Genomic DNA, 27119 nt, shown 5'->3' on the forward strand with positions numbered 1-27119 from the left:
GCAAGAACAGAAAATGCTCTTAACCTATGATTCATCTCTTCAACGCCTAAGCCTTTATTTGTTCTTTGGCAATTTCATATAATATATTTTATTATATCCATTCCCCTCCCCCCAACTTCTTCCAGGTTCTCCCTACGTTTTTACTCACTTATTTGTAAGAGTCCAACTCATTCTCTTTTCTTCCCTCCCTCCCTCCCTCCTTCCCTCTCTCTCTCTCTCTCTCTCTCTAGCAAACAAACAAAAAAATGTAATTTGGTTTGTATTGGTCCCTAGAATGGCTCCTTCTGTCGTGCACTGCGCTCCCCTGTCTGCACTCTATGTGCTACAATCCAGAACGCAAGCTTTGGGCAAGGGGCTGGAGGTTGAGAAAACACATGCAGAGACAGACCGACACATGGCCCTCCAACCACTGGTACAAAGCCATTCTTTAATAGCACCATGGAGGCTTAAATACACAGCTGTCAATGGCCAACAGGTGAAAATCCCATCCTCTGATCCTTTAGGTAAGGCACAGCTTTTAGTAACTTCAATTAGAAGGCTCTAGACAGGGAAGAGCAGCTGAAGGCCAGGACTCAATTGGTCCCAACATCCTTCCCTAGAGTGTAGTCCTTATAGCAGGTGTCACTCCATTGAAGAAAACTGACTTTAATTTACCCAGCAGCAATCAAATACAAGTAGCTTTTTAGAGAAGTTTGAGGCTTCATAGCCATCTCTCCCTGCCCATGCTGGGATTTTGTCTAGCATAAGCATATGTGCAGATGTTATGTGCATGCTGACACAATCTCTGTGAGTTGTGCATCTACCTTTTCTTGTCTGGAAAACACTACCTTCTTGAGGTTATTGGCCACCTTGGACTCTAACAAATTTTCCACCCCCTCTTCTACACAGGTATCTGTTTAATAAGTAGGCCTTGAACCAAACCAACGTCTCATAGCAATGAACACTACGAGTGAAGATGTATGGATTAAAAGGTGTACTGCATGACTCACTGGGCCATCCTACAGCTTCTGCACTGCAATTTTTGTTTGTTTGATTGATTTGTTGGTTGGTTGGTTTTGGGTTTCTCTTTTAAATTTTGTTTTGTTTAGGGGATGAAGTTTGCAAGGGCAGAGGGCAAATGCAAAGGGGCCAGAGGTAAATAGGATCAGAATGCATGATGTGACATCTACAAAGAATTAATAAAAAGTTTTTAAAACGTATTTGGAATCCTGTTAGAGATTATTCTGGTTTAAAAAAGTAGAAGCAGTAGGCTTTCCTCTAGGGTCCATGACCTTACCAGCCATGGGTAGTTGGCTAGGATAATAGTGCCAAGCATTAAATCTTTCCTAATGAGTGGGTCTTAAGTTGAATTAGGCAACTGTTGGCTATATGCCAAAACAATAATGCCATTATTATATCAAATGAAATAATTTGGCAGGCTGGTCATACTTTTCTCTTATAGTATCTTGCACAGTAACTTGAAACACTATGAGAGCCAGTCCTCAGGGAGGGGACTTCCATTCCTGTTCTAGCATGAGTCCTTCAAGTCCTGTGTCCAAAGTATGTGGTGCTTTCAGCAATGGGGTCTTCCCTTCAAGAAATTTGAGGAAACTAATGGCAACAGCAATACAGCAATAGCTTGTACTATCTGGGAAACCTATTCTTTCCCCTGACCAACAACTCAAGGAGAAGTTCCTCATACCTCTCACTGGCACTAGAAATTTGTTAAATTGTCTGTGGTTCCTGGAGAGGGCACATAGTTTCAATCTAACTACATGGGTATGTGTGCACATAATAATATATGTTTTTTATGTAACTAGAAAATAATTTGTTTCCTATGGCTTTTTCACACATCCTTAATGTTATTTACCCTTCCCTCTACCTCTCACTATGCATTGCCCTCTTTCCCCCTAACCACTTAAGTCACCAAATCCATTTTTCCCTTCATAACACATAATTCAAATCCCCTTCTCTAAAGTTCCTTCTCTCCCTCTCCTGCATGATCCCCTTTGACTTCCCTGGCTTCTTCTTATACTCCAGTCTATACAGTTATATCTAAAGAATCAGAGCTAAGATACACAAAGAAGAGAAGAGACCATGTGATATTGACTTTCTGAGTCAGGATTATCTCACTTGATATAATATTTTCTAGTTTCATATGTTTACCTACAAATTCCATTATTACATTTTTCTTTAAAGATGAATAGAATTAAATTGTGCATATATGAATAAAATTTTATTACCAATCCATGAGTTGAAGGAAATTTAGGTTGTTTCCATCTTCTAGTTACATAAACAAAATAGCAGTGAACAAGGCTGAGCAGATATCTATGAAAATGGGCTATTGAGTTTTTGGAGTGGTGTAATTAAGTCACATGGTAGATATATTTTTAAATTTTTGAAGATATTCCCCACCAACTTCTAATTGACTTCAGAAGTTTGTAATTTCACCAACAACTAATGGGTGTTTCCATTTTCCCATATCCTTGCCAGCATTTCTCAGATGTTCTTATTTTCTTATTGAAAATAAAGTTATCCTCATAGAGGTATTCTGATCACAGCTTTTACTCCTGGATCCTCCCTCGCTTTCCTACCCTTCCAATATCTTGCCTTCTTTCTTTCAAAAAAACAAATAGGTAAATAAAGAAAAACAATGATTAAGAAAAGAACTAACAAACAAAAACAGTCAATAAAGAGAAAAAGAATCAGAAACACAAGAAATGCATACAGAGGCAAACACATATAAAGACGTAATTTTGAAAGCAATTATATACAAGCAAAGATCAATAACGGTTAATAAAATAATGCCCTCCAAAAGCAAAATGAAATAAAAATAATCTCCAAAAATACCATTCAGTTCATCATCTACTGCTGAGCATAGAATCTTCTCTCAAATGTGTTTTGTGTACTCAGTGAGAATCCCCTGAAAAAACTAATATTTCTTTTTATGAGCAGTTATTATTTGTTAATATCTTCTAGGTGGTGAATGGGAGCTCATACTGACTTCCCCATCTGAGTGCTGAGATTCTATCTAGTTTGTACTTGTGTTGGACCTTTGTGTATTGTCACATTCTCTGTGTGTTTGTATGTTATATGCACTATTATACCTGAAAATACACTGCTTCTTTGATATTATCCAACCCTCTAACTCTAACAATCTTCCTGCCTCCTCTGCAATGTAGTTCTCTGAATCCTGAAGACATCACATTTAGGACTGGTGTTCTAGGGTCTCTCATTCTCTGTATGTTGCTCAATTGTTGGCCTCTGTCTTAGTTTCCCCTGTTGCAGGAGGAAACTTCTCTTATGACAGGTGAGTGAGGCACAGATCTATAGTTATATCAGAATATCATTTGGAGTCATTTTTATTGCTATATTCCTTTAGCAGAGCAATAGTGTTGGTTTCCCCTAGACTGATGGAGTCCTGAAATTTGTTTAGCAAACTATGGCTTCTGAGAGCAGCATTATCTACTTTTTAAGTTGTTTAAAGGTTATGTTACTTGTATGCATTATTTCAAGACTGATAATTTGGTATTGGATAATGATTTGTTGTGCTTTTACCTGGAAAATACTATTTCTCATGTTTTATTTATTTCTTCATTGCCTGTTGTTCTTTGTGTAAGGCTGGGTCCTCTGGGCCTTTCCCCTGTCCACATGAGTTTGTCTATTGATGTTGATCCTGTTCAGCACATGATTATGCAGTCGTATTGGTGACCTTCATCATTGTCCTTTCTTTGGTTCTTACTAATCTTTCTGTTGACTAATCATTACATAGACTGCACAATTTGTATTTATTTAGGAATATATATGTACATGTATGTGTGTATGTATATACAAATCTATATATGTAACAACAATTAATAACAAAAAAGAGGTTGTGAGTTTGAAAGAGAGAAGGGAGATTATATGGGAGGGTTTGAAGTGATAAAAGGAAAGGAGGAAATGGTGTAGAGGTACAATCTCAAATAATAAAATGAGTAATTTTTTAAAAAGCAAACAAAAAATGAAAAATAAAATTAAGAAAAAAATAGTGACTTTGACCCAGGTATATACTTGTCCCTTTTCTGTAGTTCATAAAGTCATAGGATTCTATTTTTCCTCATCCTTACGGTCTGTTTATTCCTTCCCACCACTCCTACTTTCCCTCATCCCTGCCCCAATCCCCATTTAAACATTTCAATCCCTAGTATGTGTACCCATGCTTTCACATAATATGTGTTTGTGTTTCCTCCTCCCCAAACCCTTTCCTTTTTCACACCTTATCTAATTCCTCTCTTGCTTTCAGGACCCTAAAGGGATTTTAACAGAAAGATGAAAATTTAAAGCTAGGATCCACATGGAAGACAGAACCTATCAAATCTGTCATTCTGGACTTGGGTTACCGACCTCAGTCCAGTTCCATTTGCCATCATGGAATAAAATTCAAATATATATATATATATATATATATATATATATATATATATATTTCATTACTTATTTACTAATCAATAAACACATTGGAGAATTCCATTTCTTAGAAATGTACAGATATCTCTGTTGTAGGTTAGAGTCCTTGAGTAAATGTCCAGGAGTTCATATTGTTCTATTTTTATCTTTTTTTACAAACCCTAAATGATTTCTACAATGCCTATACTAGTTTACCATTCCACCGAGGTGAATAAGGGATCCCTTTTCCCTGGATCCTGGTCAACATTAGTTGTCATTTATCTCATAGAAATTGAATGTAGAGTAAAGGTCACTGCAGGTTAGAAAGGGTGAGTAAGAGGAGGAACAGAGAGATATGGGTTAAAAATAATTCCAAAATATTTTTCAATAGAAGAAATACATTATAAACAGACTAAGGTGATCACAGTTTATAATAACTTATTTTATATATTACAAAAAACTAGATCAGAATTCCAAGCACCAAAAAATGAGGAATCTATAATGCCATAGAAATCCTTATCATTCTGAAATGATCATACATATTATAAAATGTGTTATTACATTGCATCTATTGCATTAATATAGGAATTATCCATACTCTAATTCTGATGCAGAGTATAACTGACTATGTCAATTTAAATTACTTAGGGAAAAGAAACCTACATAAAATGTCACTAAATATTCCTTATCAACACAGAAAATCACTGGACTTCTTTAACCAATGTTTGACCTTAATTGACCCAGGAGATTCTTAACAACCTTCTTGACTTCCTCATTTCTGAGAATAAAAATTAAAGGATTTAACAGAGTTATCACTAGTATGAAAAATACACTCACAACTTTGTCAATGGGAAAGGAGGTCATTGGTCTTGCAAACAAATATGAGTTAAGTATAAAGAATAAGACAACAACAGAGACATACTAAACAGAGGTAGAGAGAGTTTTGCGATACCCTTCAGAACTGTGATTTCTCAAAAAAAAGAATGAACAAGGAATGAAGATTGACCACAGACGAAGCAATAAGCATACAAAAAGTGAGTAAACGCAGTGACCCACCATGGGCAGCAATCAGTGGCCCAAGAAAGTTTCAGGGCAGGCCAATTCCAGAAGTGGCATAAAATCACACATAAAGTGATCAATAATATTTGGGCCAAAGAATAGTACCTGCGCCAAGAATAAAATCTGTATTTATCCATGGATGAATCCCAAGATTACAGCAGTGAAACTGGATGATGTGATATTAAAGGAAATAGCCAAGCACAGAAAGCCAAATGCTGGAAGTTCTTGCTCAAATGCAAAAGCCACAAAGTTTTATCCCATTAGAGTTGAGAATAGAATAGTGCTCACAGATACTAGGAGAACAGAAAACAAAGGAATATTGTGAGGTTGAATAACAGAAACCAAAATACATGTATATCAGAGGAGCACATACTAAACACTTGGCTGAAAATGGTTCACAACAATTTATTATATGTTTTATAAGAACTAGAAGCCGGGCGGTGGTGGCGCACGCCTTTAATCCCAGCACTCGGGAGGCAGAGGCAGGCGGATCTCTGTGAGTTCGAGACCAGCCTGGTCTACAAGAGCTAGTTCCAGGATAGGCTTCAAAGCTACAGAGAAACCCTGTCTCGAAAAACAAAAAAAAAAAAAAAAAAAAAAAAAGAACTAGAAAAGAGTTTAAAGGTTTATGACACAAAGAAGCCATGGTCATTTAATGGGATAGAAATGTTTATCACCACAATTTTCACATATATATTATCTACATGGATTGTCACACTGAACTCCATTCAGAAGTATAATTACTATTCAATGAAAATTTGGTGCAGGTAGGATATAATTCACTGTCATCACTTTAATCATTTAAGGAGAACAAGTGTCCATGAAACAGCTCTAGATATTTTTAAACACACAAATCCCCAAGTTTATGCATCACTAGCTTTGCACATTTGACCCCAGAGCTTCTTCATAACCTTTTTGACCTCCTCATTTCTGAGGGTATAGATTAGAGGGTTCAACATAGGTGTCACCAGGGTACAAAATACAGTCACGGCTTTGTCAGTGGGGAAGGCAGTCATAGGCCTTAGGTACAGGTATGAACAAGGTACAAAGAATAATACAACAACAGTGACATGAGAAGCACAGGTAGACAGGGCTTTGCGACGACCTTCTGAACTGTGATTCCTCAGGGAGTGAAGGATGGCTATATAGGAAGCAACCAACATAGAGAAAATGAGCAAACAGAGTGACCCACTGTTGGCAGCAATCAGAGGTCCAAGAATGTGAGTGTCAGTGCAGGCCAACTTGAGGAGTGGTATTAAATCACACATAAAGTGGTCAATGATATTTGGGCCACAGAATGGTAATTGGGACATAAATAAAATCTGTATTCCTCCATGGATGAATCCCAGGATTACAGCAGCCCTTACCAGGAATATACACACAGGTCGGCTCATGATGGTTATGTAATGCAACGGTTTACAAATGGCTACATAGCGATCATAGGCCATGGAAATCAGCAAGATGATTTCAGTTGCAGCAAAAAAATGCTCAGCAAAAAGCTGAGTCATGCAGCCTTTGAAGGATATGCTGCTCCTCTCAGAGATCAAGTCGTAGATCATTTTGGGTGCTATGGAAGAAGAGTAGAAACCATCTATGATGGACAAGTAGGACAGAAAAAAGTACATGGGAGTGGCCAGGGCCGGGCTGATGAAGATGGTGACTGAGATGAGTGTGTTACCTGCCAGTGTAATCAAATAGATTATTAAACACACAATAAATAAGAGTTTCTTCAGATCTGGGTCTTGAGTCAAGCCCAGGAGGATAAATTCTGTGACATTGCTCATCCTTTCATTGGTTTAGTGCAGGCTGTGGCCATATGGCCATCTGAAAAAAAGATAGTGTCTCATTAATGTTATTGTAAAACTGAACTGAAATACTTTGTTATCTCATTGTTGTAACTGCTGAAATAGAAAAGCTGCATTTACTTTTACACTTAATATCACTTTGCAGGCAATTTTGAAGATGGGAATTAGGTTAGCTTACTACTAATACTTTATTATAACACCACAACCAAACATAATCTTATTATGCTTGTTGGCTGAAAGTTAGGTGTCAACCTTAAAAAAATAACCTTAGGAATAGTCTCAAACTTGACTTTCTTCATTTTTTTGTGGGAAAATATGAATCTCAACTTATTTGAAACTACATTTGCACATGAATGTGAATGTTAAAGTCTAGGAACACACTGTTCATTAAATTTATTGGGACACTAAAGAACAAAAGCCTCACTGGATATAAGACTCCTATATGATTCCTCTGTACTATATGAGGTACATGAACCAGGGGCAGACAGAACTTCAGGGAGAGTTACTTTCTGGATGACAAGAAAACATCTTTTTACAGCCTACTGAGTATAATTAATTCTAGAACAGCAGCTTTTCTGCCTGATTTCCAACGTCCCTTCTTTCATGATCCCACTCTTTGTACATGTAAAGGCTCCAAAGTCCTTCTGTGTCCTCACAGTATTTCATAGGTTTTTCCCAGATGTTGAACTCTTTCCTCATTTAGGATTATGTTCAGGGTTAGGTAAAATTCTGCTGGGCACTCACTGTTTGTAATAGAGTTACATGAGGTGAGCATGTCTAGGAGAGGGCTGGCTAAGAAAATAGATTTTCTGTTTTTGGTATACATCCAATCAAATCAGTAAATTTAATGTTTTCATTGATAACTGGTGGAAATGTTGATGTTATTCAAAAATGTTTTCTTTTAATTTCTATACATGTGGACTTTCACAGCATGGCAGTGTTTCTAAAAATGAGGAGAGATTTTATTCTTTCTCTTCCCCTTTCTGCCTCTTTCCACAACACCCACCAAAAAGCAAGTGACATAATTTCCTTCCCATAACATCCACATTCTGGATGGAGAGGTCATCATCAAGGCCCCTCAGCCACAATATGAGTGAGGAAAATACACTCGGTTTTTAGAGAAGCTTAGTCTCTGAGTGGTTCCCTTTTATTCATTGGGCCTGTATATGGGGACTATGTCGTTAATCATTCTCAACGTATTTAACTTAAAGTTCTAACTTCAAAATAGCAGTGTGGAGAATGGAAAAGGTGAAAAGTCCTCAAGATGTTACAAACAAAACTTCAGAATCAGAGTATTTAATGATGTTACTGAACATAGTAATTTAAAAGTGACTTCATCCATTCTCAATATCACCTACTTTATTATTCCTACAAATTACTTAATGTTACTGTGTTTCATGTTTTAATTTTCATAGCAAACTATCATATTTTGAATCCACAATAATATTACAAGTTACACTTCAGTAAGAATAAATTGTTCAAATCAAGAGAATCACCTTGAAGTATGTAAAGAAACAACACAGTGTAGTTTAATATAGAGATGTCCTTGTTTGAAGTTTAGTGTACTTATTGTCTCTTCTCCTTTGAATACATGCAGCACAATTACCCACAGACTCTGGGAACTGACATCTCTCTAGACAGTTCTCCAGTGTGCATATTTTCATTCATTTTTATTACCATCGTCACAATTGACTCTGAAACATAGCTATTCCTGAGATATATTTATAAACATATGTGTTTCTATAATATGTAAATATACTTCAAGTTAAAAGTACTTGAAATAAGGCCAAATATTTTAAAGCAGAAAGCATTTGTGTATTGCACTATGAAATGTGTAAATGCATAGAATAGCTAGAAAGGATCTGATTTCCTTTACCACTCTGGGCACCTGCTTTACTTCTTAGTAGCCTTTGAACATTGTGTAGAGAGAATTTCTTTCAATCCTAACTCAAGTTTTCCTGTAACTTACCTTTGAATAAACTCACTGAGGCCAAGCAGTGTTTCTTAAACAAATCTTGTTACCACATCTCTAATCATCAGCTCACAAAACCTGTGGAATTCCTTCTTCCTTGATTCTAAACAACTGTTAAATAGACTTCCAGTATAATATAGGATCTGGTAGTGTTTTGGCCTCTCAAGTACCCAAAGGACTGATAATTGTTTCCGTTGAAATACTAGCCAAGACAGAGTCAAGGTCATCTGCACACTCCCACTTGGTGCCCACAAACTTCATTAGCAGTGACTTATTTTAGAAATGCACTTGGGTGAGTGTTAAATTGGTATGTACATTAAAGTTTAAGATAAGACCTGAGTGCTATACTTTTGGAAGCTCCTTTATTAAAATTTTGTAAAAATTTCTCTTGTTAATTATAGCTTCATTGATGCTGGCCTAATATATGGAGTAGTTTTAAGTATAGTTTATAATTCAGAGAGTGGACTTATCACAAAAAAACGTGATTAGGTTAAAGGATACTGTTATTTAAAGATCGAAATGACAGTATTCAGGAATTAGGGATTTTGATATTTTCATTAATGGCCCATTCAGTCAACAAGATAAAACAGGACACTTAGCTACTGGACAGGAATTTTTTAAAAGTCAGAGACACCATTTTTCCTCAGGATGATTGCCTACCTCACATGGTGTCCTGTGTAACTGAGAAGCATGAAAATTTTATCTTCACTACAAAAAAGAAAAGATACTGATTCTTAAAGTTAGTGCCATATTCTCAATAAGTAGGAATTGAGAAAGTCACACATCCAAGGATTTATGTATGAATATATGAACAGAGTTAGGGAAGAGAATCATTCTATAAAAAAGGTTCCAGTAGCTCCTGGGGTGGCGTCAAACTCACTGAACCATCACATGTAATCATATTTCTGTTGATGTTATCAGTCTTTGAATTTAAACAAGAGCAATATGAAAATGAATGAAGCAAAACAAATCTTCCAGCTGTATTGTTAATAGTCAACTTTTGGTGCCTTTGTTTACCATCAATCTCATTCATGGTCCTCTCTATATTTAACAAATTCAATTACAATGTTTAGTTTGGTGCCATTAAGCATATTCACATTATTATAAACCATTTTCTTCATCAATATCTATGGAATTGTTGAGACTGTGATAGACTATAGGAACTTTTGAAGATGGACTAAACACATTTTTCATTATGATATTGTTACAAGCTTATAGGAGCCAGGGAGTAGAATGTGGTAGTTTGACTGTAACTAGCCCCATAATCTCACAATGAGTGCTACTATTAGTTGGTCTGACCTTATTGAAGTAGGTGTGGTCTTGCTGGAAATATGTCACTGTGGAAGCAGCTTTGGGACTGCATATAAGATCACCCAGTGTCTGATCCCACTTCCTGTTGCCTTCTGATCAAGATGTGGTCAGCACCATGTCTGCCTACACTCTGCCATGGTCCTGTGATGGTGGAACACTGCCTAAGCTTGGGTGTCCTGAAAATGGATCTCTAGACCATGCTGGCTTCAAACTCAGAAATCCACCAGCCTCTGCCTTCTGAGTGTTGGGATAAAAGGTGATCACCACCACACCCAGTACTAATCTTTTCTTTAGTTCCTTTTTGCAAGTTGGAAAAATAGCTGGTTGAGATCTTGCCCTGAGGTCACCACTCCCTTTATTCTATTTCTTAATCTGTTTATTTCCTTGAACACAATACTTAGCTCCATTCAACTGCTTGGTACTCTTTCTCCTCAAAATTTATATTTTGGAATTTACCATGTTCAGCTTTCTCCTTTTCTTTATAAATCTTTGTTAGAGTTACCACTAATAACCACTAAACATAGTTTTACTAGGCTGTTTTGAGATTTCCACTGCCAGTGGAATTAATTCAAAACTCTTCACAATTGCAACAGTTACTTGTTATATACTCTGGTTTTAATATCTATAATTTTAAAACACTAAAATTAGTAAATGTTACAGAATATCTGTTTACACTGTAAAGACATATCTTTATCAAGACCCCTTCTGGTTGGTTTAATATAGAGCTGAATGGTCAATAGTTAGGGAGGAAGAGGTTAGGCAGAACTTTTGGAGACAGAGAAAGAAGAAAGGTGGGCTCTTGAGTTAGACACAGAGATGAGGCAGGAGGTGCACAATAGAAGATAGGTAAGCCATGTAGCAGAGCATAGATTTAAAATTATGGGTTAAGTTATAAGAGCTAATTTAAAGGCTAAACTTTCATAATTAATAATAAGTCTCCAAGTCACTTTGGTTGGAGGTCCAAAGACAGCCCTATAAGAAAGTTTGTTAAATATGGTAGCCAAAATAAGGTCATGTTAAAAAGAAATCTTCCAAACACACAAACACAGAGCCAGACACAGATTCCTAATCCTGCAGTCTCTCAGGTGATACAGTTCTAGGCTACTGCCTGTGGGCCTGAGCCAGCCAATATCATGTATAGAGTCAAGTGGCTGGTTTAAGGTTTAACTCACATGGTCAGAGAAGGCTGCAGGTATGCAGTAAAGAGGTCCAAATCTTTACTTAATCTAACTTAAACATATACAGTAAAAAAAATAGATATAGACAGTCATTGTAAAATATAAATAGTTTAGGACTAATAAATTCTTTAAAGAGAGCGCAAAATAATATAAAAATTAAGCCACACAATGATGGGAAATACACAGGGCATCTTTCTGAAGAAAGATTCAAATAGCACAGGAAATAATCCCAAGGATTGACGAGTGTGATTGCAAAGTGCAAAAAGTTCCACAAAGCGAGATAAACTATCAGCACAGTGAAGAGAGAGCCTACAGCAAACTGTGCATCAGAGGACTAATATATAGAATATATAAAAATGCAAAATTGAAAAGTTACCTAATCAATAAATGTATCAATGAACTGAATAGGCTGTTCTCAAAAAAGGGTTATAAATACAAATAAATATTTGAAGAAGGTGTTTAACATGCTTGACCATCAGGAAAATGATTGTTTCAGTACTATTCGTAATTCATTAGATATGGAATCAGTTTAATTGTCCATTAAAGTATGAATGAATAGAGTGGCAGAGAGAAGAGATTCCAGGTGTGCGTGTGTGCATGTGTGTGTGTGATGCCATTCCATCTTTAAAATGAAGAAAACTGCCATTTGAGTTAACACTGGTTGACCTGGAGGGCATTAAGTTAAGTGAAAGAAATCAAATAAAATGCAAATATTGTGTGATCTCACCTATATAGGGGTGCCGGAAACAGCCATATCAATGATATGAGAAGAAAGGTAATTGCCAAAGACTTAAGAGAGATGAGTCCTGGAGAGGCCCTGCACAGTCAAGTGACTGTACTTAATGATTCGATATCACATACGTGAAATTTGCCATGAGGGTAGGTGTTTCTTATTATATATAAAAAAAGCAGTTAGCCAGAATACTAAATTCTTTATTATGTATGCTTGCTGTCATTACGATATATTGTGAACATATAAAAGATTAATTAGTAAATCTTAAATTAGACTACTTTAATAAAATATATTAAGATATAAATTGAAAGAAAACCAACATTTGGAAAAAAGTACCTTTAAGGCTCCATTAATAACCTTATTACTTTAACAAGAAAGAGTTAATTTTCAGAGAAATTTTGATACTTATATGAAAATTGAAGCTGCTTCTGTGATGTTACTCATAAAAAATAAGAACAGTTTTCCAACTTGAAGTTATGCCACTTTGATACCAATACAGCATTTTGATTTCTTAATCTGAGATAACATGAGAATGTCACAAGCTTTCATTCCAATTCAGAGAATACAATTCCCTACTCAACATTTTTTTTTTAGTGATGTCTCTCCAGAATATCTGCTTCCAAGACAAATCCTTTCCATCAAAAGATATAATTAATCCCAGCTGAAACACCAAGTCAATGCCTCTGCATCTTTGTTGGCCCTCTTTAAATATCAGTATAGTTCAAGATGTAAAAAGCTTTTGCTGTTAATATCTCTAGGTCAGGATTCATCATGAAAAGAGTGATCTGTCTAATTTATTTCATCCACACTATCTGCCTTCTGCCCTTTGCATTGAAAATCATTTCTCTGTATAAATATATTAAAATTCAAATATCAAGTTTTCTGTAACATTGTTTTGAGACTTTAGAAGAGAAGATTTGTATTAACAAAGACTCAACATTTCATTTCACATCAAGTTATCTAAGTGTTTCTTTTTCTAACTGTGGCATATGTTTCACATGGAAATTCAGTTTGAAAATAACATTGTGTTTGGATATTCCCAGACATTATTAGAATCACCTAAGATGAACAAGGTAAGTTTCAAAGTGTGATTGATAACTAGAACAGATTCTTACTTTCCTCATATGATGATAATTATTTTTAAATGCTTTTCAAATACATTTATATATTATTATTTTGTTCTCATTTTAAGTCTATGACATTTAAGCATTCAACTTCTCTCACATTGTAATTGAAGTTTAGATTCTTAAGGAATTTGTAGGACACAGGATTTTAAAATCAAAGACCACGCTTTTGCCATGGAATACCAAATGAAAAACATCCAGACAAATTATGAAAAAAGTTTCTGTACATTCCGTATGCATGGAAGATTTAAATACATAAATTATTAAAGGTTTATTCCATGAAAATAGAAAATGCTTTTTGAGATTACTGCTATAGATAACATGAGTTTATTGTCTCTTGAAGATTAATATTGGTAATGACTCTCCATGAGTTTATCAAGTGGCTACTTTTTTATAGTGTTGTTCTAATTTTGATTGTATTATGTTTTCCTATATATTCCTTGCAATAATTTTGATAAAAATCTATAAAATGTATCTTAATATTTTCACCTTATAGGTGAGGAAATAACAGCATAAGATTCCAAGAAATGCACCTAAGAGAAAAGAAATTGCACATGGAAGAACCAGGATTCTAATCTGAAGTTGGGGTTCTAAAATTAATATCCTTATAGCTACTGTTGGATGGTTTTCAGCATTTTGAAGAACAATCTTAAAGCCTTCATTTCATAATTATAGTAAAGTAAAGGTGAGTGTGACCATGAAAAAGACCAAATTCCAAGACTCTGCAACTAAATACAATACCACAAACTTCTTAAAACTTGAGAATAGAAAAATGTCATTGTGTGCAATGGATACTATGTTCTATACAAATTTACTTTAAAATAGTAGTAAAATAATAGTATTATTTAGGCCATAATAAAAAGATTAAATAAAATTAATTAAACTATACTTATTAAAACAGTATAGAATGTGAATCAATAATTTAAATAAAAATAATAAAGATATAAAAATAACATAAAATGTACATTTAACTGCTCTTTATTAATTCTTTGATTTTGTACTCAATTGGTAATTTAATTGCTTCTATTTTCTAATTTTAAGATAATGTTAAAATAATTATTGAGACAATCTCTCAAGTATATAATGAGAATAAAATTGGGAAATAACTACAAATTCAGAATACACTCATTGATCAGTCATTTGAGCAACAGTGTTCTTGTTGTGGCAAATAACATTAATATTCATGATTCTTGACTCATTTGAAAAATTCACAAAATAATGTCAACCACATAATTTGTTAAAAACATTAATGAAGAAACATGTGCACAGGAAACAGGGTGCATGCCCCATAAAAGCTCAATCACATGAAAGTATGTAGTACTATTGTGAAGTTATTAGATTTCATAAACATGATTTTTAATGTTCATATTTTTATTAGACTATAAAACGTCAGAATTCATTATATCATTTTTCAAGGAAAAATGTATTTTCTGTACCTCCTCCTCTCTTCTCTCACACTCTGCCCCTGTTTTATGCCTTCCACCACAACACTTGCATCCTCTATATTCCCAGGAGTTACACCTTAGAATATCTATGTCACCTACTCTAAATAGAGTCTGAACTCCTTTCTCTGGATTCCATTCTGGTACTCAATCTCAGACCTTCTCATCCAACTCACACACACAACTCTACTGCATTACCATCCAATATTTCTCCTTCTTCAATTTCCTCTTTAGTTTTACACTCATATTCATACACCTGCTAAATTTCATTATTTCACATGGACATAGAGAAAGTGCTTTAGCTTTGCATTCACAGCCTGTACACACAACATCTACATCTTTGTTAAAGCTTAGCTTCCACTAGCATAAAATCTACTACAAGTTAGATCCTGATGGACTCGTATAATCAGATGTCTTTCACCCTGCACACTCATAAAAATTCCTCATATTGATCTCCTAAGAGAGTTGTCACATGAGAAACAACTTGAAGAATTTAGAACCTTTCTTAGAACATAAATAAAAATTTACAGATAAGCAGAAAACAAAGATTTTTAGACTAAACGTAATAAGGTGGAGATTTTTAAAAGATTAAAAATTGCATTGATATTTTTCAGGTGATATAACCAGCTACAACATGAAATAAAATGGAAAACCAAAACAACGTGACAGAGTTTATCCTTCTGGGACTCACAGAGAACCCAAGGATGCAGAAAGTTGTGTTTGCTGTGTTTTTTCTTATCTACATCACTTCTATAGCAGGAAATGTGCTCATTGTGGTCACCATAATTTCTACATCATTGTTAGAGTCTCCCATGTACTTTTTCCTGGCCTATCTGTCCTTTATTGATGCCTGTTATTCCTCTGTTAGCACCCCTAAACTGATAGTAGATTCACTCTGTGAAAAGAAGACTATTCTCTTCAATGGATGCATGACTCAAATCTTCGGGGAGCATCTGTTTGGAGGTGCTGAGATCATCCTGCTGACTGTGATGGCCTACGACCGCTATGTGGCCATCTGCAAACCCCTTCATTACGCAACCATTATGAATCGACGACTATGTAGCCTGCTAGTGGGAGTGTCGTGGTTGGGAGGTTTTCTTCATGCCACCATACAGATCCTGTTCATTTTCCGATTACCTTTCTGTGGCCCTAATGTCATAGATCATTTTATGTGTGATCTTAATCCTTTGCTCAACCTTGTCTGCACCGATACTCACACTCTTGGACTCTTTGTTGCTGCTAACAGTGGCTTTATTTGTCTGCTAAACTTCCTCCTTCTGTTGGTCTCCTATGTGGCCATCCTACGCTCCCTAAAGAGCCACAGTGCAGAAGGTAGGCGCAAAGCCCTTTCTACCTGCATTTCACACATCACAGTGGTTGTCTTATTCTTTGTGCCTTGCATATTTGTGTACATGAGACCTGTAGCCACCTTATCTATTGATAAAGCAGTTGCTATGTTCTATACTATGATAACTCCCATGCTAAATCCCTTAATCTACACCTTGAGAAATGCTCAGATGAAAGATGCCATTAAGAAATTGGGGAGCAAAAAAGTTCTTTCAAGTAATGAATGAACACACCTGGAGCACAGCATGAATTAAATTAAATCTTAAAATAAAAAGCTACTATCCATAATTTTAGAAAGCACATTTATTGGATAAGGAGAAAATTAGTTACGCATTTTATTTACAAATTCTGCAGTAAAAAGAGTAGAGAATGGTATAACAAAAGACAACATCCACCCCTCACATATTTCAAAATTCTACAAAATTGAGACTTTTCAATAACTCAGCCTTGTATGAGAAATCATATGATTTCCATGTAATAAAAAGTAAATAAGTAATAAGTATTCGTGGTATGATGTAATCTCACTGCCCATCCAAAGATGGGACTGACATTCTTCCCCTTTCAGGGACCGACAGACAGGAAAGTACCAAAATTTTAAGGACTGATAAAACAGTCACCAGAATAAGACTGATTTTTCAGGCCATTCTTCTCCATTTATACTTCGTGAAGAGATGACAGTAGAAAGGTTATATAGATAAACACGGATTCTCAGCATATTAATGATTGTTTTGCCTCAGTAATCTCTCTGCTCTTAGCAAGATTTCATGTTCTTAAGAATAATTCCCTTTTAACCACTTTACATTTAGGTAATATTTTCTTATATAAAACTGTTTTTTAAAATGTGCTCATACTTGGGGATGGTTTAAGGTAGGAAGTCATTGGTGGTTAATGGACACAGGGCTGAAGCTGGACTGGAGGTATAACGCCTTACATTCTATAACATCATGGGGGTGATGAAAGTTTTATAACAATTAATTGAATTTTCCAACATATTCATTGAAGAGTAATTAAATGTTCCAAGTACAAAGACATAATATATATCTTAGATTATATATATATTGATCTGATATAATATTACATATCATTTATGTAATAAAGTATCATGAAATGCCCCATAAATATGTGCAATTATTGTGTACTAATTAGAAATAAAGTACATTTAAAATGTATATGTCTCCTGTGCCTGTGGTTGTTTAAATGAGAAATGTCTCCCATTGGATCAGATACTTGAACACCTGGTCCTCAATTGGTTGTACTCTTTGGGGAAGTGATGCAGCCTTGCTGGAGGAAGTGCATTATTGTGGCTGGGATTGAGAATTTATACCTTTGTCCTACTTCCAGTTTATTCTTCCTGCTTCCCCCTTACAGTTGAAGATGTAAGTCCTCAGTTTCCTGCTCCTGCAGCCATATCTGCCACTTGTGTCTATGCCTACCAATCATAATGGACTCATATCCTTAGTAACCATAAAATAAATTAAACTATTTCTTCCATAAGTTGCCCTTGGTCATAGAATTTTATCACAGCAATAGAAAAAATAATGGACGTATACAGCTCCAAACACATAAAGAAACACACACACAAATTCAGAATAAATACATTCTAGCTTTTATGTCTTTTATGCACAAATCAACAATTACTTTGAGCCCAGTGAATCTATCAGAAACAGTGACATTTATTACTGTTTTAATGGTAAATAAGGAAAAATCCAGATCTTCCCTTGATTTAGTTTAGTGCCCATTAGGACATTCTAAGAATAAATTCATAATGTAGTAATATAAATGATAAGAAAGTAGAAGTGCATTATGCATTAGCACAAAATTGGGCAACCCAAGAAAAAAATTCCTACATTAAGAAGCAGAGGTATGAGCCAAAACATTATAAATGGAGTCAGGAGTTTGATGATGGTTCACTTACAAAAGTACTTGCTGTGGTGCCGGGCGGTGGTGGTGCATGCCTTTAATCCCAGCACTCGAGAGGCAAAGGCAGACCGATCTCTGTGAGTTCTAGGCCAGCCTGGTCTACAAGAGCTAGTTACAGGCAAGCTCCAAAGCCACAGAGAAACCCTGTCTCAAAAAAAAAAAAAAAAACAAAAAAAAAACGTACTTGCTGTGCAAATATGAGGACCTGATTCCAGCTCCCCAGAATCCTACCAGAACCAAAGGAGATCATGAGAAATATTCTTCCCTAGGGAAAATCACACCCATTGATTGTCCAGTACCAAATGATCATCCTTGAGAAAATAGCACTATACAAACTATACCAGTAGCACTATACAAACTTAGCAGGTTGTATTTATGTGTTTAAGAATATACATCTCTACACATTGATGTATGTAACAGTAAACAGTGAAAAATAGAGACAATTCAAAAGAGAACTGATGGAGGACTCTCATTGGCTAATAAAGAAACTGCCTGGCCCATTTGATTGGCCAGCCCTTAGGTGGGTGGAGTCGACAGAACAGGAAGAAGGAAGTGAGGTAGATGGCTCAGTCAGATGCTACACCTCTCCTAAGTTAGGCAGACTGCCGTGCCTCTCCTCAGGGAGAGAGATGCGATGAAGCCAGCTGCCATATTTCCTGGTAAGACACCGCTCGTGGTGTTACATAGATTATTAGAAATGGATTAGTCAAGATGTGAGTAAGAGGCTGAAACTAATGAGCCAGGCAGTGTTTAAAAGAATACAGTTTCCATGTAATTATTTCGGGTGTAAAGCTAACCATGCGGGAGCCGGGCGGGACGAAAAGCAGGCCTGCCCGCAGCTCCTCACTACAGAGAACAAGAAGGGATATTTGGGAGAGCTTAGAGAAATGAAAGGAAAGAGGGAAATGTTGTAATTATATTTTAATCTCAAAAATAAAAGAAAAATTTAAAATTCTGGGCTTGGGTTGCAAGATTCTGTAAGCTCAGCACTGATGGAGCAGAGACAAAGGAATCTCAGCACTCACTGGCCACCCAGTCAGGCTGAACAGTGAGCTCAGGGATCAATGAGAGATCCTGCCTCAAGAGGAAAGAATAATGATGGTGGGAGACACTTAATATTCACCCCGGTATCCTTACACACATGCACATATATACACATGTACCTATATACATACAGAATATGAGCACACATATATTTAACACACATACATAAAGATATCAGGAGAATGCATAGGAATGAGGCTGATCTGAAAGTATTTCAAAAAAAAGGAAAATATTCAAAAGGTTTTCTATGAGAGATTGTTTCAGAGCAGACTTCTTGATGTTCTGGCTCTTATGATCTTTCCACCTCATCTTCTGTGGTGTTCCTTGAGCCATAGAGGCAGGAACTGTGATGAATGTGTACCCACTGAAGCTGGGTTCCCCATGATCTACTCTAACTACACCTTGAAAATAGATTGAAGGAAACAAGAATAGAAGCATGATTATTGTAATGATTTAAGTGTAAATGCTGTGAAGATACAGAGTGTGATAAATTCTGCTTCATCCATCTTAAATCTGTTCTACTGGGCTGGCACACATATACTCCAAGTACCACCAGTCTAGATCACTAACAGTTCATAGCCCACATGTCTCTAGACAATGCATGAGAGAAATAACGATTTCAGAGCCTCCAAATATCCAATATAGAGGTAAAAACAGTTAATTCTTTGTCCGCAAGGGAAATCAGCTCTGTAGCACACCCCAACGCTGTCAAAACTCCAGGATGAAGCCAAATGCAGTTGAGACCACATCCTTTCCCACAGCTGTAGTCAGTTTCCCTCAAATCCCTCTTCCTTCACTTCATTTTCATCAAAATGCTGATCTCAGGACCTCCACCTGTGCACCACCACCTAAACGAATAGGTTGAGATAATTCAAGAAATATATATAATATTTATATATTGTATTAAAATAAAATGGAAAAAATAAAGCATATTCAACTAATGGTGGATGTTGACATGCAGAAGAATGTAAATTGATCCATATCTATCACCATGCACAAAACTTAAGTTCAAATGGACGAAAGATCTTAACATAAATCCAACCAAACTGAAGCTATAGAAGAGAAGGAGGGAAGTACCCTTGAACGCATTAACATAGGAGACCTCTTTCTAAATATAATGCCAGTAGCACAGACACTGAGAGAAACAACTAATAAATGGGATCTTCTGAAACTGAGAAGCTTCCGTAAAGCAAAGGACATGGTCAACAAAACTAAAAACACTACCTACAGAATTGGAGATCTTCACCAATCGCACATCTGACAGAGGGCTGATTTCTGTAATATCCAGTGAGTTCAAGAAACTAGACATCAAACTACCAAATAATCCAATTAAAAATGGGGTACAAATCTAAAAAGATAATTTTCAACAGAAGACTTCCAAAGGCTGAAAGACACTTAAGGAAATGCTCAACATCCTTATCCAGCAGAGAAATGCAAATCAAAACAACTCTGAGATTTAATCTTACACCAATTGAAATGGCCAAGGTCAAAAACACTGATTAGAGCTTATGCTGGAGAGAATATGGAGTAAGGGGAATATACTTCCATTGTTGAGATGTAACTGCAAACTTGTACAGCCACTGCGGCAATCAGTATGACAATTTCTTAGAAAATTGGGAATCAATCTACCTCTATACCCAGCAATATCACTTTGGGGCATAAACCCAAAGGAGGCACACGCATACCACAAGGACATTTGTTCAACTATGTTTATAGCAGCATTATTCACAATAGCCAGAACCTAGAAACAACCTAGATTCCCCTCAACTGAAGAATGAATAAAGAAAATGGAGTATTATTTACCAGGAAAAAAATGACATCTTGAAGTTCTCAGGAAAATGAACAGAACTAGAAAAAATTCTTCCTGAGTGAGGTATCCCACACCCAGAAAGACAAATATAACATGTACTTACTCATAAGCAGATATCAGATATAAAGAAAAAGAATAACCAGCCTACAGTACACAAACCTGGAGAAGAACCCTCATTCAGAAATATATGGAAGCAGATGCAGAGATCAACAACTGGGTTAAGCTCCTTGATACAATCAAAGATAGAGAGAAATGATAATATGAACAAAGGATTCAAGACCATGATGGGGAAATCACATAAATTGCTGACCTGAGCTAGTAGGAGTTCACTGACTCCAAACTGACAACTGGGTAACCTGCATAGGACCAAACTAGGGCCCCTGAATGCAGGTGAAAATGCTGTGACTTTATCAATATGTGGAACTATTGGCAGTGGGACAAGGATCTAACCCTAATGCATGAACTGACTTTGTGGAGCCCATTCTCAATGGATAGATACCTTGCTCAGCCTAGGCATGGCTCAGGGGCTTGGTCCTGCCTCAAGCAGATGATGAGACTGATGGGACAGACTTAATAGACTTCCTAGAGGAGGCCTTATTCTCTCTGAAGAACAGATAGGGGGTGGGGTGAGGGAAATGTGGGAGAACAGTAGGAGAAAATGGAGGGGGAACTGGGTTTGGTATGTAAAAATAATAAATAAATAAAATATGTACTAGTTATAAACAAAAGATCTTGATATAGGATTAATGCTAAAAAAAGTCATAAATAAAACAGTTTCTGGTTTATATCATTGGAGAATAAGAGATCTGTATGGATAAGGTACAAAAATTTTCTTATTCAATGGAAGAAACTCATCCAATCAATTAAAGGTCTGCAAACATCAAAAAGACAATACAATAAATAAATTTCCCCATCAGGCTGACTTTCTTTGATCTGAGACACTAGCCATTTTTTTCTATCTTTGATTTGAACCATAACAGCAGTTCTTCCTGCCAGCATTCACTCTGAAACTGCACTATTGGCTATTGTGGTATATTATTTGCATTTTAATAAATAAATCTTGCCTGAAGACCAGTGCCAAAGGAGCAGACCTTCTCAAAACTCCATTTTGAGAAAGAACTACATTTTAGACAGGACCTGACTAAGGGAGAGTGAATGCAGTACAGTAAAGTCATAAACATTCCCAAGAAACTGTGCCAGCTCCGGTCAAAGTGACCCACCATGGTATTCAAACAACATCTGCTTGTTTCAAGCCTCCTTGTAGGTATCTGATGAGCCACTGTTTTGAAGTTCTTGCATATCACCATAGAACCTTCACCTGGCATTGGATGGAGAAAATGACAGAGCCCCACATAGGAGCACCAGACTGAGCTCTCAAGGTCCTGATGAGGAGCAAAAGGAGGGAGATCATGAGCAAGGAAGCCAGGACCGCGAGGAGTGCTTTTACCCATTGAGACGGTGGAACAGATCTAACGGGAGACCACCAAGTCCAGTTGGAATGGGACTGATGGAACAGGGGACCAAACCGGACTCTCTGAATGTGGCTGACGGTGGAGGAGGACTGAGAAACCAAGGACAACGGCAATGAACATGAACTCTACAGCATGGATGGGCTCACTGTGAGCCTTGTCAGTTTGATTGCTCACCTTCCTGGACTTAGGGGGAGCTGGGAGGACCTTGGACTTAACATAGTGAAGGGAACCCTGATGGCTCTTTGTCTTTGGAGAGGGGTGGAGTGGGGGTATGGGTGGAAGGGAGGGGAGGGAAGGGGGAGTAGATGGAAATCTCGAATAAAAAAATGAGAAAAAAAAGAGAAGAGAATCCCAGGGAAATAGAAGGCAAACAAACACACATGAGTAAGTGCAGAGTGCAAGGATCTCATTATTGTCTCCTATTGGCCCATCCAGACACGTCAGTGAAGCACCATAAGAGGAAGCACAAGACCTCACAGGACCAAACCAGAAAAAAAAATATTTTATCATTGACAAGAGGAAGAGGACACAAATTTCTCCTTCTAAACAAGAAATTATTTGCAAGTAATACCTACTGGAAAAGGGAAAATCAGTTTTCTCCAATAAAGTGTCACTGGGTATATCAACTATGTTCCAGGGAATAACCCATGCCCAGAGTAGCTGGCCTACACAAAACACACTCCATTATTTTGTTTGGTTTTGTATGCTTTATATGCTTTTTGGTTTTGTTTGGTTTGTCTTATTATTTTTTGTTTGCTTGTCTGTTTTGTATTTTTGTTTGCATTTAGGACTCTTACGAGAGAGAGAGAGAGAAAGAACATGTAGTTGGGTGGGTAGGAAGATGGAAAGGATCTGGAAGGAGTTGTGGAAGAGAAAGAATATGATCAAAATATACTGTATGAAAAATATTTAAGAAAAAAGAACCATAAGAGCATGTTAAAATTTAAAACTAACCTCTTTTCTATCCAAACAGACAATCTGTATTAGCTTATTTACAACCAGAGGATAGACTGAGAGCAGCATAGAGTTGTTCCCAGCACCTACCAGACTGCATTTCTACCTGTCACTCTCAAATATATTAGGCACCCTGGTGTTAGGGGTTAATTTTATTGATAAACACACACACACAACACACACACATTGTACTTCTGACAGACTTTCTTTTTTAACTATATTGTTTAATATTTATTTATTTATTATGTATACAATATTCTGCCTGTGTGTATGTCTGCAGGCCAGAAGAGGGCACCAGACCTCATGGTTGTGAGCCACCATGCGGTTGCTGGGAATTGAACTCAGGACCTTTGAAAGAGCAGGCAATGCTCTTAACCGTTGAGCCATCTCTCCAGCCCCAAGACTGATTTTCATTCACCTTTTGTAGTCAGATTTTTCTTTTAGACTCCAGCTACCCAATAATGACATGGAAACTTTTTATTAATTGTGAATTCTTGGCCTTAAGCTTGTTCTGATCTTAAATCTTAAATTTACCCATTTATATTAATCTACATTCTGCCACATGACTCATTTATTACCTGTCCTCCTTACTGTACATCTAACTTCTGTATGTCTCGCTGGCAAATTTCCCATGCCTCAGATTCCTCTGAGAGTTCCTGTCTCTCTCTGAAAGTTGTGCCTATTCTCTCCTGCCTAGCTATTATCCATTCTGCTCTTTATTAAACCAATCAGAATAAAACAGGAACATCTTCATACAGTGTACAAAGAGATTATCCCACAACAACTTTTATTAATTCTGGTTTTAACTGTCCCTCTCTGCTATCAATATCTTATTTGCCTCTTACTCTTTTCTCCCTAGAACAGTACTGTCTCACCTTCTGTTGCCAGGGTCTAACTCCTGCTTATTCATGTCTTATTTATTAACATGTTTTATGAAGGACACTAAGCCTTCACACTTGAGTGTGCAGTGCAATATTTGCATCTCTTCTACAAACCACCTCTAAATAATGGTTCATCATCTGTCTGTACATTTTTAGTGGAGGATTAATAACATACCAGAAAATGCCTAATCAAAAACTTATGGCATATCTCTTCCAGATCTCAGTGTGGTTCTGTTTGCATTTAATTCTGACTGTAGTTTCCAACAATTTGTATGTTTGTGCAACAGAGGAAATATCTACTGAAGCTAATTTTACTGAATTCGTTGGTATCTTCATGGGCAGGTTATGACTAATTTTTTTGTTACCTCTGTAGGCAGATTTCGGTAATTACACTAGGACCCTTCAGTTTCCCAAGTCTGTTGGTCTGCTTTGTGATGAGAATGTTCTGCCAGTATCAGTCCTCTGAAGCTTAGGCTATCAATGCAAGACAAATTTCCTGTTTACCAGTCTCAGTGATGTGTATGTGCATGCACATTCTCTCTCTCTCTCTCTCTCTCTCTCTCTCTCTCTCTCTCTCTCTCTCTCTCTCTCTCTCTCTCTCTCTCTCTCTTTCTCTCTCACACACACACACGCACACACACACACACACACGCATGCACGCACGCACACACACACACACACACACACATCATCATCATCATCATCATCATCCCAGTGGAAGGTTTGAATCTTGTTAACTTATCAAAGGAGTTTATTTTGTACTAGCAACTATCCAGGCCTTAGAAAACAGAATGAACTTCATTATTCAATGGACAACAACTATGCCTTTCCCCAGTATTAGAATCCTAGAGTTCATGGAGAAGTCTAGTCTAAAAATTATATGTCTTTCTTAGATATTTGTCATAAAATATCAGGGTATCTTTACTCCTCTATCATAAACACCTTAAAATTATTCATTGTGGGAAAATTTCATCTGTTCAAGTCAAGGATACTTTGTGGTCTATCTCTTAATTAGATTTCAACTGATAAAATATAAAAAAGAAGGTTTATAGGTCTAAAATAAGCAGTATATCTTTTTCTACATAACCAATATGTAATAGAAAACAAATTTATAAAGCAAAGAACTAATGTGGATACCAGAATCTCAAGTAAGGGAGATCATTACAGATGTTAGTTTTATTATCATTAATAATAAGCAATCTCAATATTACATAAAGTTATTACTATCAAACCAACATTCTAGGCTTTTTAGATTATAGAGATGTTTCAGATTTCCAACCACTTTACATATATTTGCTAATTTAGAAGCAATTAGTTGTGATGACAGATATATGAGACAGGAGAACAGAAATATGAGCAATAACACATGCTTAAATTTCTACTGAAATAGCTATATCCAAATGATATCAAATTACAGTCAACATTCTCATCTCAAGGGCAAAATTTTCAGCTAGGAGTCCATGTATTGCCTCTGTATGTAAAGTTCAATGACATGTTTAATTGTTTTCTGTACTCACTTTTTTTCTCCATAGCTTCCTTATTGCATTTTTTACCTCAGCATTCCTGAGGGTATATATTAAAGGATTCAGCATAGGAGCCACCATAGTATAAAAGACAGCGACGGCCTTATCAAGTGGCAGAGTGATCACTGGTCGTAAATATACAAATATGCATGGGATAAAGAATAAAACCACTACTGTGATGTGAGACACACAGGTAGAGAGGGCTTTGCGCCTGCCCTCCAAGCTATAGTTCTTTAGGGAGCGCAGGATGACCACATAGGATCCCATCAAGAGGAGGAAGTTAAATAGGCAGATGAACCCACTGTTGGCAGCAACAAAAAGACCAAGGGTATGTGTGTCCATGCAGACAAGTTCCAACAATGGGTACAAGTCACACATAAAATGGTCTATGATGTTGGGGCCACAGAAGGGCAGCCAGACTGTAAAGAGGATCTGAATAGTTGCATGGAGAAACCCTCCGGTCCAGGCCACTCCCACCAGAAGAAAGCATAGCTTGTAGCTCATGATGGTCATATAGTGCAGAGGTTTGCAGATGGCCACATAGCGGTCATAGGCCATCACTGTCAAGAGAATGATCTCAGTTGCACCAAAAATGTGTTCTGCATAGACTTGCGCCATGCATCCATTAAAGGAGATGACTTTGTTCTCTTGAAAGGAGTCCACAATCAACTTTGGAGCTGAAGAGGAAGTGTAAATCATATCTATCAAGGAAAGGTGGCTCAGGAAGAAGTACATGGGGGAACTCAGAGCCCGGCTGAGGATGATGGTGACCACAATGAGAAGGTTGCCTGAAATTGTTACCATGTACAGAACCAAAAATGTCACAAACACTACTTTCTGCACTTGGGGGTTTTGTGTAAGACCTATCAAGATGAATTCAGACACATTCCTTTTATTCTCCATCTGTGCAGTATGGTTAATTCTTTCAAAATTCAAAAAGAAATATTTTATCTTCAGGAAAAAAAGGAGAAAATTTTAACGTAATTATACTCACAAACTCTAATCTTCAGAATTCAACCATGTCATACATTAGAATTAGTCTGCCCAAAATTTTATAAAAACAGGTCAAACATTTTCTAAGTTGACTTTCCTAGTCTTTATTTTTTTTTAATTCAAAAGAATTTTTAAAAGACAAAGAAC

General features: G+C 36.6%; 3 protein-coding genes and 1 pseudogene across 3 annotated transcripts; 1 reads left to right on the forward strand and 3 right to left on the reverse strand.

Annotated features, from left to right (window-relative positions):
• Nucleotides 1-5118: 5118 nt before the first annotated feature.
• LOC119803660 lies at nt 5119-5834 on the reverse strand (annotated as a pseudogene).
• A 492-nt stretch (nt 5835-6326) lies between these two features.
• LOC119803661 (olfactory receptor 4C45-like) lies at nt 6327-7250 on the reverse strand. Its single transcript, XM_038315069.1, has one exon. The coding sequence runs from the start codon at nt 7245-7247 to the stop codon at nt 6327-6329; it is 921 nt and encodes a 306-aa protein (XP_038170997.1). The 5' UTR covers nt 7248-7250.
• An 8422-nt stretch (nt 7251-15672) lies between these two features.
• On the forward strand, nt 15673-16602 carry LOC119803433 (olfactory receptor 4C46-like). The gene has a single exon (XM_038314737.1). The coding sequence runs from the start codon at nt 15673-15675 to the stop codon at nt 16600-16602; it is 930 nt and encodes a 309-aa protein (XP_038170665.1).
• Nucleotides 16603-25952: 9350 nt separating this feature from the next.
• Nucleotides 25953-26894, reverse strand: LOC119803434 (olfactory receptor 4C12-like). Its single transcript, XM_038314738.1, has one exon. The coding sequence runs from the start codon at nt 26880-26882 to the stop codon at nt 25953-25955; it is 930 nt and encodes a 309-aa protein (XP_038170666.1). The 5' UTR covers nt 26883-26894.
• Nucleotides 26895-27119: the final 225 nt, after the last annotated feature.

Source organism: Arvicola amphibius, chromosome 17 (genome assembly GCF_903992535.2).
Source record: "Arvicola amphibius chromosome 17, mArvAmp1.2, whole genome shotgun sequence".
In the NCBI taxonomy this organism is placed as follows: domain Eukaryota; kingdom Metazoa; phylum Chordata; class Mammalia; order Rodentia; family Cricetidae; genus Arvicola; species Arvicola amphibius.